This window comes from Nyctibius grandis, chromosome Z, assembly GCF_013368605.1.
Source record: "Nyctibius grandis isolate bNycGra1 chromosome Z, bNycGra1.pri, whole genome shotgun sequence".
In the NCBI taxonomy this organism is placed as follows: Eukaryota; Metazoa; Chordata; class Aves; order Nyctibiiformes; family Nyctibiidae; genus Nyctibius; species Nyctibius grandis.
This window is the reverse complement of record NC_090695.1, coordinates 29,679,720-29,699,067: the sequence shown is the minus strand read 5'-3', so window position 1 is coordinate 29,699,067 and position 19,348 is coordinate 29,679,720. Positions and strand designations below refer to the sequence as shown.

Genomic DNA, 19,348 nt, shown 5'->3' with positions numbered 1-19,348 from the left:
GAGGGATCTGAAGTCCATGAACAGATGCACAGCTTTCATCTCATAGGGATTACAGAGACATGGTGGGATAGCTTGTACAGCTAATGCTGCCATGGATGGCTACAGGCTGTCAGAAAGGATAGGCTGGGAAGGTCAGGAGAAGGGACTCTATCCAAAGAATGACTCAAGTGCATGGAGCTTTCTGAACAGGCAATGAGCTAGCTGAGTGCTTATGGGTAGGGATGAGAAGGCACAGGGTAAGGATACAGATATTATTGAGGTAGGCATCTGTTATAGACCACTTGATCAAGAAGAGGAGGGAAACTGCCTTCTGGAGGAAGCCTCATGATCATAGGCCCTATTACTTATCAGGAAATTCAACCACCCCAATTCCTACTGGAAGGGTGGTATGGTGGGGCACAACCAACCCAGGGGATTTCTGGAGTGCCTTGATAATTTCCTGATAGTAGCGATCAATAAGCTGAGCAGGGGAGTGTTTTACTGAATCTGCTGCTAACAAACATTCCCAGCCTCTAGTGAGGGGATGACTGCTAGAAAGCAGCTTTGTAAAAAAAAAAAGAGACCTAAGGGTCCTCCTGCTGGACCACAGGCTGAATCAGTCCTTGCAGCCAAGAAGGCCAACTGCATATTGGGCTGTATCAGCAAGAATGCAACCAGCAGAGGCCAGGGAAAGGCCATTTTTAAGATGACGTTTGGGGAACTCTGTCCAGTTTTGATCTCCCCAGCACAAGACAGACACTGTCCTACAAGACAGCAAGTCCCATGGAAGTCTACCAAGATAATTAGGGGGCTGGAAGACATGACATATGAAGAGAGGCTTGAGAGAAATCGGTTTGTCTAGTTTTAACACGAGGAGTCAGACTAACGGGAGAGTTTACTGCTGTCTGCCTAATGGGACTTCAGAGAAAACTGAGACAGACTCTTGAAGGCGACACACAGTGACAGAACAAGAGGCAACAGACACAAGTCATTACACAAGACATTCCAACAGATATAGTAAAACTTTTTCAACATGAGGGTTGTCAGACACTGGAACAGGTTGCCTACAGAGTCTGTGGCATTCTCCATCCTTGGATCCATCCAAAATGTAACTGGACAGACCTTAAACAACCTAGTCTAGTTGGTCCTGCTTTCAGTAGAGGTTTGGACTAGAGATGTCCAGAGGTTCCTTCTGACCTAAAATACTTTAATCCAATGAACTTGCAATAGCACACCTTGCTCACCAAGTGGCATTGCTGATATCACTGGCATCCCCTAAAGAAAACTTTGCTCCCTCTAGATAGGAAAAGCATCCTAACAGAGCTGTAAGAGCAGTCTATAAGACAAAGTGCTGTGAAATAACAATATATGGTACTAGTATGCTTCTTTCTGAAAGCAGAATTTTAAAATAAATAACAGACAGATAGTTGGGTGATGAAGATGTCATGCATATTGAGAGGAAAGGTGGTAGACTATATATGCTTCAGTATTTATTTTGAAATGTGAATGCAGCTACTTCAGCAATTATCAGAAATCAGAGTCAGGAATAACCTATACACTACTCTCCTGACCACAGTTCAGTACTGTTCCTGCTTTCACCTACACAGATAAATAGCTTTCCTAATGTGAATTTAATGCAAATTACTCACATGTGAATACATGCTTGTATGCTTGAGTACTTGCACAATTAGAGTCCTGAAAAAGCACTTTTGAATAAAAGGCGTGGGAGGCAGAGGTCAAACAAGGAAGAGCAACAACTGGGCAAACAGATAAAACTAAAGGCAAAAATGTCATATATATACAATGACATTTATCATTCAAAATTACTATATATCAGCAAGAGTATATAAAGAATTTTTTTTTTTAGCATGTGCCTTTGACTGCACAATGTGAATGTTTAATTTGTGTGATCCTTTATCCAGGATCATTGGAGATATTCTAATCCTAATTCCTTTTCTTTTAAGTAAACTATTCATAAATAGACTACAAATGAAAAAAATCAAAAGGCTCAGAACCTAAGACTTACTTTCAAAAGAAGTAGAAATGTGTCAGCCTTTACTCAGTTTGAAATAGCATTATACACTGCTACTGTAAAATTTAGTTATTAGCCTTTTTTTTTTAGTATAACCAATTAAAACACTTTGAACTCCCCCTTTTGGCTCTATAACAGTCCAAAATTTAAGATAAAGTTTTACTAAAAAAATAGTGAAAGCTGTAAGGCAACTCCTTCTAAGAGTAAATATAAAAGAGTATATGCAGGTAAGAATTACCATATTAAAGTTAAGAATCCAGCCTCAGGTTTATTAGATTCTGAATGAGTTCTCCCTATTCTTTTAATCATCAATAGACATAAATGGTCATTCCAATCACTACTCCCAGTTTGTTCTAAAGTAGCTTACCTCTGACAGACAGTGTTTGAATTTATCACCAAGAACCCTCTCAAAGGGTCCAGAATTAATTTTGTCTGCACAACTCAGATAACCTGTTGCACTTTCTCATACAGATATTTTTTCAAAAACAAACAAAGCCTAGAATAAGAAAAAAATATACTTTATCACCAGATATCCCTTTACTATAGGCAAAAAACGTTTGTATAGTAAATCACTACAGAATTTAGGGAAGGAAGCAGCAAAGGTAAAGAAATATATTGGAGGGATGCAGAGTAGGTAGAAAACAATAAGACAAATAGCAATTGAATAAAACTTTTTTCAGTAATGGAGGTATTAAAATAATTATGTCTTTTTTGCCTTTTTTAATCTCCTCACTGCCATCATTAAATGTTTCTGCCTGCCTTACATTTTCTGGATGTAGGAGAAATATAGTTGCCACATTTCCAACAGATCAAGTCTCAGCACAATGGGTTTCTGAGGTTTTCACGGGAAAGCTTTTTGCCACAAAGTAGGTAGTTCGTTTTTTTCAGCTACATTTATTCTGAAAATTGCTATATCTCAACAGAATCAGGAAAAAGAGAGATCATTTTCTAGGTGGGTGGCCAACAATACCCAGGCTAAAATAGTCTTCCTATTAGGTATGCTGAATAGAAGCCAAGGTCCTTCCAACAGTTGGGAAAATAAATCAACCAAGAGCAAAAGCAAGCAAGCTGTACTACTGCACAGCAGCAAGATTTCCTACAGAGGCAAAGAGTATGCAAAACCTGAATTTCTTACTGCAGGCACAAAAATTGAATAGAAATGTTACCTACAGAGAAAAAATCTGCCTTTTGCATTATTACACAGGAGCATTGTATTTGGGAAGAAGCCAATGGCAAATACAATCCTCTCTCTGCTGTTTCTTTCACCATATATTCAAGTAACATATTTCAGTACAAAATTTAATCCATTAATGGTACAGTAGCTCCACTTACCCAGCTGGTATCATCCAATACCACATGCTTTGGGATTTGATTCTGGTGCAGATAGCAAACTGGAGCAGCCCTGTGCATAGTGCTAGTTTACTAATCTTATTGAATTAAATAGAGGAGGAGGATTGTCTCAGGCCTGAAAGAAATTACACAGACTGAAACCTATTTGTTTCATTTCTATAAAGGTTTGTTTCATTTCTATAAAAGTAAATAGTTAAGTGTAGTTTTTAAAGAAGCACAGTTTACCTAAGTTGCATGGCAAAGAAAAATTATCAGCTGCACTTGAATGTATTACTAAACTTAATTAATAGTTAAAACATAATGATCTTAAAACAATTCAGATAAATTTCACACTTACAGCTCTCCTCCTTTTGGCCATAAATATGCTACACATTTAAAGGGAAATGCTTTGTTCAGTACTTGCTTATATGTTGTTAAAGACTCTTTCCTGTGATGTAGTAAAGACATTTGTGCTTGTGTAAGTTGAAGTCAGAGGCTCCTTTTCAAAGAAAGTGCACACAGAAAGATGAGAGAAAGGAAGGGAAAAGGAGAGAAGACAAAAATGACAAGAAGGTAAAAAAAGTAATAATTGCAGTTTCATTTTTTTCCATCATTTTTGTTTGCAGTCTGCTGCCAAAACATCATAAACAGAGCACATATGGTCTCAGATGACATTCTGAGACCTAGCAAACGTTCCTGGCTAGGCTGTTAGGCTGCTGCTTACAAACTGCCTATTTGCTTACAGAAGGTCACATGTAGTCCAATATTTTTTGCTGCTTTTTATTATTTTATTAAAAGAGGTAAGCAGTGTCATAGCAAGATACTATGATGACACAACGTCCAGTGATTAAAGAGCAGAGAGAGCTAGCGAAGGTAGGCCACTGGACAATGCACAGATAAATTAAACTCAGCACTGATTAATATAACTTTGTGGAAAATATGAACTGTTCACGTACTATCCAAGTTCTAAATGAATCATCATCATCAACAACAACAACAACAAAGAGCCTAGGGACCATTATGAATTGTTTGGTGAAGATCAGTGCTCAATGGACAGATGCAGTCCCAGGAAAAATAGTCAAGATTTATGAGAAGTACAGTAAAGAATAACTAGGAAGTCAGAATTCTGCAATATAAATCAATTGTATGGCATTGTCTACACTACTATGCATAACTCCTGCCAATCCTTCTCAAAACAGGAGCTGCAGAATTAATGGTGACACTGAGAAAGAGGGCAAGAATGGTAACAGGGCATGTGCAATTTCTTCATACAGAAAAAGACAGAGAGGACTGAGAACACTGACCTCAGAAGTAAGAGATCGTAAGAAGAGACAACAAAAATTGACACAATGGAGGAATGATATAAAGAAAATTAGAACTTCAATCCTCCTTTGCCTCACAACATAAGAGCAAAATGACAGAATTAGAAAGCTGGTAAATTAAAAATCTTGCTAAAGGAGACACTTTTCTGCACAACATGTGATTATATTATGGAATTTATGGCTATATTAAGGATGGAATCAGAGAAGAGTGTGCATCCTGGAGAGGGTCAGGAAGTCTCTAGTTAGTGTGACTAATTGCAACAGAAAAAAAAAGTTAAAAAAAATTGTAAAATATACTAGTCCTATGCTTTGCATTTCAAGGAGCCAAAAAAACTGAAATTAGAAAACGACTTAATCTGTGGTTGGGAGGCAGATGATCCTACATCTCACCAGTGTAAGTTTTCTGTCTATTGCTGAAGTATCTGGTTTGGACAATGTGAGAGGCAGAGGACTAGGTAAACAAGTAATAATCATTGTTACATTCATTACAGTAGTCTTCAAGATCTAGATACATATTTTAGAGATGAGTTTGGCAGCTGAAGTTGAAAGTTCCTGCATTGTTTCCAAATCTTTGCCTTGTACAAATGGAGTCACAGCAGCCACTTATGTGCTTGCTGTTTGTAATGACTGTGGGGTGCAAAAAACATTCAGTGTAGACCTCCATGAAAGAGACATAAACTAGAATACCTTTGCGGGTATTTGCAAGAGACTATATGGCACAATAGCAAATATACAGTCAACAGTTAAGATAAGGAAACTAATATTGTATATGAGTTCCAAGATGCCAAATAGGAATGGTAACAGCCAAAAATGTCAAGAAACATATACGCATAGGTTCCCAGATTGTCCACAGAAAACAGCAGAGGAATTCGTAGCTCATGTTTGGATCCACATTTGGTGCCATTCATCCTGAGGATGTACCATCACCATCATGCATTGTCATTCATGTTCTTGACAATAACATTAATACCATAAAGCACACATGAATTAGTATATTCATGCACAAAATCCCAGGTGAGAAAAGGCTCCAGTCTGATCAGTGTTGTTCTACAGGGCAAGCTGAAGTTCAGAGCCTAAGCCACATACTGGAACATTTAAGAGACTTAAGAGAGTTTACCTTGTCTGTAAAATCCATGTGGTTCTGTAGGATAGCTCTGTGATAAGTGGCCGTCCTCATAAAATCCTGCATCATATTCTGTTGTTGAGACAGACAGCCATAAAACTAAAAGGAAAGGAGGAGAGGAAAAACAGAAAAAAGATAAAGGTCATCTTACTTAAATTACCACGGTCCTGACCACTCTGAATAAATCTAAGCTATCTTTCTAACTGACCTGGTGACTAAGGTCAAGCAAACAACAGTAACAGATTTCACAAACTGGCACTGAAGTTTCATTACCTGAAAATACTGAGCAGCAGATGCTTCATCTGTTCGCTGACTGAACACAGAGTTTTCCATCTTTTGGCTACAGCATCTCTTCAATGCATTTGAAAGTGTGTTGTATTCTGGAAAAGAAAAATAGAAAAGACGCAAACATAGCAAAAAACCCCCAAGGATAGTAAATTAAGATAAACATCCAATGGCAAGAACACGTTCAGTCACACTTGAGAGGAATGCTTCATTTGGCTTATGGTGCTCATAAATACACAGTAAACAGTTTCAAATTCCATTAAACAGACAAGAACTGTTGCAAATATCTGGCCAGCATCAAAAGATTTTAATAAGCACCTGGCTGGATGCACGCAACAGTGTTGTCAAGGATTTTCCATTCAGGTTAGCTAACTCCTGCAAATATCTGTGATCTAACAGAGGAGTGGCTGAACGTAAGCCTCAACCTACTATTTCAGGTTAATCTACACTAACGCAAGCTCCACACAGAGGACCACCTAGGGTTATTCTGAAAGGCATGAATTTGAGTGAAGAGGTTTACAACCTAGAATAAAACACTCAAATTTAATTGGCCTAAAAAGCCAGGCTGAGGACCATGTATCTTACCTTAGAAGCAGTCTAGCTAAAAATCTCAGAGTTATAGCCCTTTGGCTTCTGTGGACAAGATCACTTCCGATATTAGGTAAGTAACAGGAAAAATCATGTGGACCTAAAAACCAAATAACCAGTTCACACAAGGGCTTTTGTCTTCATCTTTTAAGATCAAACCAACCCCCCCAAGCATAAAGTAATTCCTTGATGTTCAAAAGAAAGGCACATGCCAGTAAGTGGAGAAAGTAACTAGAAAAGGCACCGTACGGAAAGATTGTCGGGGGGAAGCACAGATGACAATAAAATCAGGGATGGAAGTCTTGCATCTTCTGTTCATACAAAGCCAAGAGAAGACAGAGAAATAATAGAATAGAATCATAAAATGGTTTGGGTTAGAAGGGACCTTAAAGATCATCTAGTTCCAACCCCCCTGACACAGGCAGGGACACCTTCCACTAGACCATTCAACCTGGCCCCATTCAACCTGGCCTTGAACACTTCCAGGGAGGGGACATCAGACCACACCACATTCATAATTTGCTAAACCAGAGAGACAGGAAACTCCTACAACAGTTCACAAATTTTCAAATACAAATAGCAATTGCCTGAAGCATGTAACTGTGCACTGGAAAGTACATGCTAAGTGCTCTAATCATTTGGAGATAATTCAATACTTTGAATGGCCTTTGAAACAAGGGGTCTGAAGATAACAGAAACAGATAATTGATAAACTCCTCAATACAGTAACCAAGGAGAATTTCCCTCATCATTTCAGGAAATTTTGAAATCCTCAAAACAGTGATTTGGTTGCACTGATCCTTTTCCACTGCAGAAAGCTGGCATATTCCAAAGGGAAGAGATGTAAAAGATAGCAAGTGACTTTCCCTTTAGCTTTGGAAATTAGGACAAGCTCAATGTCAGGCTGTTTGGGAATGAAAACAAAGGCCCTTGTTTACACAACCCAACATAAGGACAGTTGCTGGGAAGTTATCTTTAATGGGCCAAAAAAGTATTTTTGAGTAGGGTCTTGAGAGAGAGATCCTGAGTAGAAAATTTTAAATTCTTGGGAAAAGTGTATAATAAAGACAGCACAGAATTCAGCAAAAGCATCACAAATTGCTATTACAGTTATCTAACCTTTCCAGTCTTTATACGGCTAGAAATCATTAAAACTGGAGAACTGGATGGAAAAAGCTCCATCTTTGGGGCAGTCATATATTGTTTCACCTTAAGAATTTCACACCAAAAATGTGACACATGGGCCATACTTCCTCAGAGAAGTCCAAATCAGTTGAGGGCACAGCCCCTTGAACCTCTGGGCTACCCCACATAACTAAGTCCACTTGTAAGCGTCCAGAATTCAAGCCATTTCTCTCAGTGGAAATTATGAGCAGTCCAATGTAAGCAATGAAATAATTTTGTTGAAAGTCTGGAACTATAGCTCTAAGAAGCATCACAGCATTAGTTTGCTGTGAACGTACAGGTCGTTTAACCTGACTCTAGCAGAAGACTGTAAGGGTGGTAGAAATTGTAAAACACAAGTCACCAGCTTATTCAAATGCACTTCACCTGCTCAGGAAATCTGCTAGAGAGCTGATCTGTTGCCACTCTGTGGAATATTTTCATGTAATTTCCACGTGGGAGAAAGTCTCACTTTGTTACTTCTGGCTTGTCAGCTCCAGTGCGAAGAAGATTCCACATTCAACATTTGAATTTGGGGTGATATGGGGCTCTCAAAATAATTTAATTGTTCCAGAAGTAATTGTAAATTACCATGAAAATGTACAAATGCCATCAACATGCCTTTTTCACTCCCCCACAGGGGATGATGGTCAGAATGAACCAGTAAGCGATTGGATCATGACAATGAAGAGTGGCCCAAATTACAGACAATGTTTATTTTCTGCTGGAAGATGTAGAAATCAGCTTAAAACATATCAGTCCCTCCGTTCTTTCTCTGCATGAAGAGACAACACCAGAAAAAAGTCTGACACTGGACAGTGGAGACTTTTTTCCAGGCAATCACCCATTGTCTTAAGATTCTCCCATTTTTTTTGTCTATCTGAAGGTAAAAGAAGATGCTACAGATTCAGTGACATGCTTGGCTCCTTTCTTTTCTAGTCACCCTTCACACATTATTTTCATACCTCTGCAGAGACTTTTTGGTAGCTCAGAATATCTTTCGTGTTTTTGGCATCCAGGAATGAGAATGGATTTCACAACCACAACACTGTAAGAAAAACGGGAAAAACTTGCCTAGAGAGGTTATGTCGTAGAAGTTTTTATCCTTCAAAGTTTTCAAAACATAACTATACAAAGCTCTGAGCAACCTGGGGCTGAACCTGCTTTGCAAAGGAGGCTTGATCAGATGACCACATGAGTTCTCTTCCAATTGAATTATTCTTTGATTCTACGAAAAAAAGTATGATTTCCTTCTGATACAGTACTTCTTTATATACAAATAAGATGTTTGTTGCTGAAGCTCCCCAGAGTGCCAGCAAATTACAAAACTAGTACTCACTGAGTTAAAGGGTACATGAAAATATAAAGAAAGAACGAACAAGAGGTTGATTGAGTTCCTCCACAATCTTTCATAATGGACCTCAGATGCCCTTAAAGTTTTCATAAGAGTACCTGCAAGACCACAAGAGGCTCTGGCAGACCATAGGAGAAAAGTGTCTCATTTCATTCATCAACCTCAAGAAAAATACAGAATTAAAATCTTTTCTATTCGATGACAGTAAAGATTCAGCAATAAAAACAGGAACAGCATTAGATCTAATACATCTCAATGTTTTCACAAACTTTAAATCCCAACTCCACATTCAACACATTCATCAGTGGCTAACACTGTGAGAAAAAACATCAAAGCATAAAAACAGAAATACAGATTTCTATATATATTGTCCTGTTGTTCGATGGGAAGTGAAAAATACACTCTAGTGAAAAAAGCAACAGCAACCAAGAGCACTGGTTTACAACTTATCCATGAAAACTTAATGATTCCACCTTTGAGAAATCCTCATAGCCTTGTCCGATCCTACACTGACGGAATAAATATACTGCGAAAAGTCCCCTTACAGCATGAATTTGCTCCTCTTTTCTTTTTCTCATCTGTTCAGTGGATGTTAGCTTATCCTCAACATTTATAAATAAAATATTCACCAAAAATCTTTTAGTTGCTTCTACTTACTGTTTGAGGGAAATTATATCTGAATAACTACAAACTAAAGATCAGGTTGTAAGGAAGGAATTACTGTTGCAGATGTGAATTTGGGATTTTGCTTTTCTTTTGAATGCAAACAGTCAAAGGATTCTAAAGCGAAATCTCTTAGGGAATGCAAATTGCCTAGAAACTATTCATAACAATTGCTACCAGTTTCAAATATTGTCTGAGAGTTCAGATACACATTCATTTATGTGACAGGGCAAAGTGCCAAATAATAAATCTTTAGCATCTAACATAGAAAAATTGAATTATTATGAAGACTCTGCACATGACACAGACACAAGAAATAAATTCAAGAGTAAGACATGTTGAAGCTTTAAGAAATTCTCCCAAATAAGGACACGCAACTATAGTGAAGAGAAACAGGTTTGTCTTTCTTTAGCATGGACAAGGAACACCATGTTTCTTCCTTTTGTAGACTGTCCTAGAAGAAAGAGTTTATCTCAAGTCCTTTTTCTTTATCCAGAAAGTCTATTTTCTATATCCAACAACAATTTACTATACCCTGTCTTCTCTCCATTTGCTTCTGCATGCAAATAAACTAAGCTGTTTTCTTTCTATATTTTCTGTAAAGGAACTTTTCTTCTTATTAGCCAATACCTCATCCTGCTTGTGATATGAAATATGGCTTTATCTGCATATTGATCAAGGTCCTTAAAATTAATTTTGATCTTCCTAAGAATTTGGGAACTTAATCTGTCATATGTAGAAATATATCCAGAACTGATCTTGGCTTTTATGAAAACCGGATTTTCTTCTTTATTTAAAGTAACGGGACCAGAAAAGGATCTACACCAAAACCAGTTTGGCTCACTGACAGGCTAGAATACTAGTGAGTCACGTACTTTGGAACTCTTTATTTTGCAACCAGGAGTCAACCATACAGAATTGAAAGTCAGTAAAATATTTTTTCAAGAACAGCCAATGAATATTTTTTGTTAATCCTCAGCTCTATATTCTTCATTGAGGTTCTAGCACTGTATGTATCTTTTCCTTTGATGCTGTAAGGAATTTATTTTCTCATCTCAGGGAACAATCAGGTAGGCTCTTCAGATCTTCTATAATCTTTTCAAAAGCAAACTCAAGTATAATGTTTTTTTACTGAAGGGTGTTGCCTAGTAATCTGAGTGTAGTGTTTCAAATGTCACCCCTTCAAGAGTTTTCTATCCAGTCCTGAGAGATTCCTTCTATTACCTTGAACAAGTCACGAAGGCTTTCTGCCCGTTTGTTCATCTATAAAGAAAAAGGTCCTGCTTGCTTACAAAATTTTCTGGGTTATCAGGGGTTATACTTAAACAAAAATTAATCTATTCTGTAAAATCCAAAATTAATGTGCTTGGGTGGGGGAGGGAGAGCACAAGTGCTTCTTGAAGAGGTGCTTCTTTACACTATGCACAGCCATCTTCTTTCACCCTCAAAACTCTTTCTTTTGCTTTATTCTCTGCAAAAAACTGCAAATTGGGAAGATGGCCGTGACTCTCCTTGAATGGTTTTGGCTGTCTTCAGAGAAATAACTTACAGTTTTCACTGACTGAAAAACTGACTTGTGCCCCCACCGCCCCAATCACTTAAATCAATCTAAAGTTTTCCACTAGCAGGTTGAAAAAAACTCAAAACTTTAAGAGTTATAGACATGTTCCAAGAGTGGCAAATTAATGAATCAAGGCTTTAAAATGTAACTATAACAGTGTATTTACTCTTTTCCATGCATTGTAAGACCTCCAATAACTACTCCAACAAGAATGACCTGATGTTCTTGAGGACAGAGGTAGGCAGACATATTTATTGCCTTTTCATCTATACCTTTTCAGTACCTCAAAACCCTGCCCAACTCAAAACTCCCCAAAAAAACACAGGTGTTTCTCTTTCAAGGAGCCTCATCTGGATGTTGTTCAGAAATTAATGAAAAATATTGGAATGAAGACCACTATGAGTATGCAGCCTAATCTAGTTTATATTAGCTAATCCGGACACTAGTTTATTTCCAGAACAGTGGAATAGGCTGCAAAAGTTGCCCAAGTGCTGGGTGCAGCTAAAGGACCTGCAATCACTGCAGCAAGTACAACACAGCACTTACTTAAATCTGTGCAATTTACTTTCTGAAATAAACTGTTTTTAAAACACGTGTATTTTTAACTGGATCAAAAATCCTCTTTAAACTCTTCTATGTGAACTGAAGCTTGTATTCTATGGTCCATAACACAGAAAAAAATTAAATCCAGCAAGTCAAAGTGTCTCTGTTTTAAAAGTAAAAAAGAAACTTGGAAAATGATTTAAATTAATTAGGCACTCTTGCCTATGTGCAAGCTCTTACTTCACAACTAAATTTCCTTTCAGCAACGGTTATGCTTCCTAACATTTATTGTACATCATGTGATAAAAACATTCATGCAGGCAGCTACCAGGAAACAGCAAAAAAAGCCTAGTTCATATTCTAGTGTACTCCGAAATAAACACTTCTTTGGAGCAAAACTTATCTTACAGAATGAACTATTAGCTTTCAGAAGAAAAGTGTCAGTTTCTCCTTTTTTCTTAGCCATTGAGAAGGCAAGGAAAACTCCCACTCCTGTGGGCTGAAGTGCTTTCACAATGACCTTGTTAAGGAAATTAAAAAAAAAAATTCACCCACAAATAATTTCAAATAACATAAAAAATGTAACTCTCAGACATTTTCTTTGAAAGCCAAGCTTGTTAGCATTTTTATTTCTCATTTCCCACCCTTTTTTTTTCCCAATTAAAATCTGAAAACAGAAATCCATTTGGAAACTTTTACCTTGACCGAAAGCTGTATCTTGCTGAAAAACTGAGGCATTTGGCTGTAAAGTTTTGACTACCTACGCATCTCAGCTAATTAACATTTGCTGTTGGACATTAAACCCATGCTAATCAATTACACAGTTTGATAACTTGTCAGAGATATTCTGCAGATATTACTGCACTGATAGCCTAAAAACTGAACTGTGTAGAAAGTGAATAAAGGTCAGCTAAAACTGATTCCTATGATCAAAGATAACAGGAACATCCTTCCAAAGAGCCCTGCTTCTGGAGTCTCTTTTGCACTACTCCCTTCCCAACAAGGAGAGCAGAAGCCCCAGGCCCCGGTAGCACTTCCCGCAAGCACATTTATATTCCATTCCTGGTAAATTGTCACTCAAATGTTTGTACTCTGCATAAGCAGAATGGCTGTACTGATTTCTCTTTACAAAATGCTTATTCTCACAGCAGGAGACACACAAACACAAGCTACTAACAGTGCACCTCACCCATCTGTTCAAAACAGATGGAGTCTCTCACTACTGCAAAGGGGAAGAGGATGGAGAAGGAACAAAAAAAAAAAAAAAGGCTCTAGGAATAAACCTGGATGGTTGTTGGGGGAGAAAGGGAAAAAAACTCAAACAAACATACACAGAATAAGGGAAAGAAAACTCAAAATGGAATAAACCCCACAAATTCCACACAGCAGCAATCCAAAACAATGCTACTTGCAATACATCATTAAATAAATATATTTTACCAACAACTGTTAGATTTTCTGATCTAAGGGTTAGCATAACAGTCATGGAGAAGCACTACTCCCACATTATTTGCATTATCTGCTGCAGGCTACTATTAAAATGCAGTACCTACATGAAGCAGTAAATTTGCCCTATAACTGATGAGAGGCGTACAGTCATAACTTTAATCACATTTGAAAAAATTAATGGAAGTAAGTCCATAACTTATCACAAGACTACAACAAATTATCAGACAGATCAGCCTGTCTCCTGTTAACAAGTGGGACACAGTTTTCCATTTGGAACAACTGAATTGCAACATACCCAAATAACATAATGCCTACTTTGCAAAAAAGTGAAACATGCAGTAAAATATAGTAAGCTCATCAAGGCTAGATTACTATCCAAGATGTCTGAGGTTGGAGTATTATTTCCAAATGCGGAAGAAAATCTTCTTGCTTCTATTCAGTTGCAAGTATTAAGACTTCAGAAATTCACAGTGACACCTATTACAAGTACCCTAGTAAAATTCCAACAGCATTCACCACACAGTCTCAAAAGAAAAAGCTCCCAGAAATCCTTGGGTTTACACTAGTTTCACAATATTTATCCAAAATATTTTTCTCTTTATGTTCTACCTTTCAACCAATTATACAGCTTTTCATTGCCATAAACACAGCAGATCAGACTAATGGGATTCTGTTCATTTTAACAACTCATTTACTAATATATCAAGCTGCAGATCATTTTGTTGTGAACAATACTGAATATTAAATCACAATTTGCAGACTAGGTCACTTACCACCATGCTACTTTGTAAGTGAATTTCTGCAGCCTTCTTTCAAACTTTTTTAATGAGTCTGGATTTGTGCAATGGGAATTATTTTGTCCCAAACACACTAGTGGGTGAATCACTTCAAGTGTCAGCATAGAAGAACTAGATGCACTTAGAAATTCAGTCAGTAAGCACTTCATCAGCACACAGGGGACTCAATCAGTTGTGCCTTTTTACAGGAAACATGACTGATGGTCTCGTGTCATTCCACATCAGGAACTCGATGCCACATGTTCCAAATCTCATTATTAAGTTTCCTAAGTCATACTTTCCCCAAGGCAAAAACCTCTCTGTTTTTAGCACCAGTAATATATGCTTTCTTTGGTAACCAGGAAGCAAAATACTTTATCACCTCCAAGCTAAACATCCTAACTAAAATCAATTTTCTTCTACTAGAACATTCTACCCATTAGTAAGTGATTCACACTGATATAAAACAAAAATGAAGCCAAGCTGATAAAACAGTCGGTTATCATCAAGAAGAATATTAATGGACTACCTTTAATTTCAAGCTGCAACCACACTACAAAGCAATGTGAACTAGCAGATACGAAAGTTTCGCCCACTGTGTCAATCTCACACTAAAAACGTTACCAAAAGAATAGTCATAATTTGTAAAAATGACAGTATAAAGTATCTAAATATAAATGTTTCCCTTTCTTTAGAACAGCCATTAGAGTTGTATTAGACAACAGAGAGAGAAATGGGTTTTTAAGTTGTCAAATTTACATAAAGGTTGTACAAATTATTGTGATATTGCAGAACTTTTGAAGTTAAACTATACTTTGGGAACTATTAAACTAAGAAGTAATAGAACCTTTTTTTTATTCTTCCTCAAAGAATGGATGATTTTTATGTAAACAAGCTTCCTCTGAATACAAATTACACTTCAATGAAGGAAGATTATTTGGCTCAGTACCATATAATTGGATGAAATGGAAATATTGAGACAGATATGGTTGATGCAGGCGGTTCACTTGTGTCTTCTAGTTTTAAATAGCCAAAATGCTGAAAGTCTTCATACATAAAAAGTCCAGCAGCGCTTAGCAAGAGCTTCTTGTGAGCTGGTGGCCACAGATGTGCCTCACATGAAAGCACTATCCGGTAGCACTGAATTAGTGGCTATTAATTTTCAAAATACTGCCAATATTTTCTAAAACATACCTTGCCTCACTGGAATGAAGTACTGTCTATCCACCCACCCATGCTCAATCTCTTCCACTCTTACCAGAACACAAGACATTAGAACTAAATGAATTTTTAAACACTCTGAATGGTTGGACAAATTCCTAATACAAGCATGTTGCCACCTTCAACACAGAACTGCCACTGCAATATTGTAATTTACAGGCAGGCAGATGTGGCAGTACTCAGATCTAGCAGACAGGAGTAAAAAGTCTAGAAATTTAAAATCTTTCATATGGTAATTTTTTTCTAAAACTGTGGGGAAATAATGCTAAATTACTCGCCTCTAGAAGAAAAGAAAAAAAATTATCAGGACATATCTGGAAAGCCAAACACTAATACTAATTAGCAAGAAAACAGCCCAGAATAATTCCAGTAATTCCAATGAAAATACCAGAATGTTATGAGTTACTCAAGAACCGGGGAGAAGTGAATCATGTTTTTCCAATCCCCTTTATTTCATCCTCCCAGGAATCAGAATCAATCAATACTTTAAAAAACAAGTGCTAAAATAATTCCCACAGAAATGTTCAAGGAAAGCCTGGAGAAAGAAAAAGTACTGAAAATAGTGTCATAAGTGATTAGGTCTCGAGCTTCCCTTTAGATCCTACCACCCTGAACACACTCAGTGAGTCAGCTCAAAACACCACAAAACTTGTCAATGGCTGCCTCTAACTGGTTCGAGAACGCAATGGCATAGAAAACCACAGAGTGAGACAATGGCAAACCCAGAGGTTTGAACAGCGAGACTAGCTGATACAGACAAGGCAGAAGACATGGTGGGTTGCAGCCTTCTCTGTTAAAGATTTGCAAGCAGACCAGCAGTCTCCAAAATCACATCATCGATATTTGCTCTTGCACACCACAGTCCCCAGCTGCAAATACAACCTGGAGGATTAGTATCAGGCACTTAATTCCACTGAAGTTGAACAAGTCAAAGAGATTGCTGCATACTCCCAAAGTCCACCCAGTGTTTGGAACAGCCACATAAAGGAATTACCTCAAAGGAAATCACCTACAAAGCTGAGAGCCACTTTGTGGCAGTAGAGTAATTTAGAAACTGGAGTATGACACAGAACCAAGGTTTCTGCCCCAGAGGTGAGAAGTTAGGGATTACAATTGTGCACATAGTATGGCTTAAAAGGTCAAAACCTTTCTGTTTTTTTAAGCCATTCCAGTAGTAGAACCTCCTACCACTCTTTTGAGACTAGCAAATGCTGGACTTCATGATCATTGTGAATTGCAAAGGTGCATTTACAGTCAACACATTGAATAAGTTCTCTCAACAAGTTGCATCTCATTGTTTACGCAATAAAACTCTGCAAGAGTTTCAAGCTGCAAGATAAGGACATTTGTGAATTTAACTGCTTTCAAAATTAACTCAAATAAAACAAGATTCAGGCAACCAAACTCTTATTTTTTTTTCTTTTCTGAAAAACAGAATCACTACTTTAGACCGAAACTAGCAAGCAACCACAGAGTCATTTGGTCCTTTACTTCACAGAACTTATTATTTGACAAAAAGTCTTAGATTTAAACTGCTGAACAGCTCCCTTGCAACCTGTGGGTCTTAAAGCATATTGATTAGTTGTCCCCACTTACAGTGGTTTCATTTGCATGACTGAGTGATCTCAGTACACACTAACTGGAATCCTTCTGGATGAAATTAAACCAAATATGCACTCCAGGAATAAACTTCAACAATGGTCATTTAGTCTATGTGTCCAGACTAGATCTAGTTCAAAGTAAACATACCTCCATTCTTGCCTCCTTCCCAAATGAGTATAATTTGCATACCAGGGCCCCAGCACCAACTGTTCTGTTCTACAAATTTGTTCCTTCTGGACTGTGTGACTTGCTAATGGAATCATAGCTCATTAGATCCATATGCCACTACATGAAATAATAATTTTGGGAAAAAGAATCAGCGTAAGACATACCATCTTCCTTTGCTTGAATTATACCGCAGTAACTGCATGTACATATACACATATAAAATTCAATGTATGCCTTTAATATATTTCACACATATATCTCTCTCTCTACAGACACACACACTCATATGGCTCCAGCTCAGTTCTGTATGTGGAGATCCACAAGTACTATATGCTATAAATAACTGAAAACTGTAAATAACACTTTTTTTTCCCACTTGTATTGTGCTTCTATGTAAGTGGCACAGCTATTAGAGCTCGCAGACAACTTTCAAGGTGAGTTGTGCCAGTAAAACAACATCTACAGACACCAATTATTGGCATGTCCAATGCCTGGACGCACTGTGAATGTGGCTGGAGACCACGGTTATGAGGTTTGAAAGATAATAAAGGAACACGCATTCTACCACAATCCCAAAAGAACAATTCATCCTATGCTCATGAACTAATTCTGTGCTAAATTAAGCAGGCCATTTCCACCAAGGAGTAGAGAGACACACACCAAGTCTGCCACAGATGAGTTACAGACTGGTTGGTTGGTCTGTTACAGATAAATGATCTTTGTTTTTGAAAGAAAAGCCTGTAGGCTACTAACTTTCATTTTTATTGCCTACCTGATCCTACTCAGATGTTCAACATATGTTCAGCAGCAAATAAAAGATGCGGTCTATGATTTATGACTGTCTAAATGCTGGAACCAGAACAGCAATTCTCTGTGTGGGCAGAGGCAGAATTTCCCTTTCCCCCCATTCCTCACTCCTCATCTTCCTCTACCTTCCTAAAAGACAGAGAACTTAAAAAACCTAAGACTTTTATAGCGCATTTTCATAACTAAGACTTTTAACATATGAAAAAGGAGTTTTCAGTCCATTTTTTAATAACAGCATTATTTTTATTTATTATAAACACATTGTATTATTATATACATTTGCAAATACATAAAACTGAGAGTAACACCTACACTTGTACACAGCAAACAACAAAAGGTTAGCTTCTGCTCTATAGCCTTGACTTCTTTGTAAAAACACATAACTTTCTCAAGACTAGGTGGTATTTGAGACACTCAATATGTAGAAGAAGGTACCAGCAAGCTACTCCTATGGCATGGGGAAATAATATCCTACAAGTAACTTTCAGCTTAACGCAGCAACCAACACATTCCATTTGATATCAACAGGCTTGTCATATAATCTGAACAGACTTTATTTTGACCAATCCATTATATTCCTGTCATTTTATCAATGAGTTGTTGCATGAACTAACACGCCATTTCTATTTATTGTCCCTTGAGTTTTAAAGATGGAAAAAATATAGGAAACACTCAATTTTGTCATGTTAACAAGCAATCAGAAGTAATAAACTGAGAGACTTTTCTATACTGTTCTTATCTATTTCACAATATGTAGCTATATAAATAAACTAAACACAAATCACCAAAGAATATAGCTAAAGAGAGGACTGAATTTATCACTTATCTTCAAGGCACTCCTCTCAGGAAAAATACCAAACTGTACAGAAATTAGCTGGATTTTTTTCAAATATTTGTTTGTAAAGGTGGGGAAAAGCACTAAGAGAAACTTCTTTTGCCTTGGGATCCCAAACTACCAGTGCCTTTTGGAATCAGAACCTTCCTAGGTAGACAAGACATAGTAGAGACTGCAGACCAGAGAGTACCGAAAAACTTGCCTGACTCCTTGATTATTAGTTATTAATTATCTCAGCAGTGAGCTAATAAATCGCTAAACAACCTAATCTCAATTATCGCTTTAATTATGATGTGGGTCTCTGTAAGAGACAGTATTGTATTGCAGTCTCAAGAGAAATAATGGAAGCACAATACTGAATTGTAACATTCAGATACATAGATTAAAAAAACAACAGACACAGCTATTCTTAGCTTACATTCATATTGTTTTAGTAAGGTAAGAGGTTGAAAATGTGAATAGTTTTTCTTGATGGATACAGATGAAAGGCTGTAACCAGGCAGGACTTCAAAGGCCACCAAGATTTGGTACCCAACTGAAAAAATCA

The 19,348-nt window shown here is 37.3% G+C and overlaps 1 protein-coding gene across 1 annotated transcript in view; it reads right to left on the bottom strand.

The window, feature by feature from the left end:
• CARM1 (coactivator associated arginine methyltransferase 1) overlaps window positions 1-19,348 on the bottom strand; it is a 68,375-nt gene that overhangs the window by 28,417 nt on the left and 20,610 nt on the right. Inside the window, exons 3-4 of the mRNA XM_068422870.1 lie at window positions 6,059-6,165; window positions 5,780-5,884 (exon numbers count right to left, since the gene is read on the bottom strand). Of these exons, the coding sequence (XP_068278971.1) occupies window positions 5,780-5,884; window positions 6,059-6,165 (212 nt within the window). The remainder of the gene's footprint in view (window positions 1-5,779; window positions 5,885-6,058; window positions 6,166-19,348) is intronic.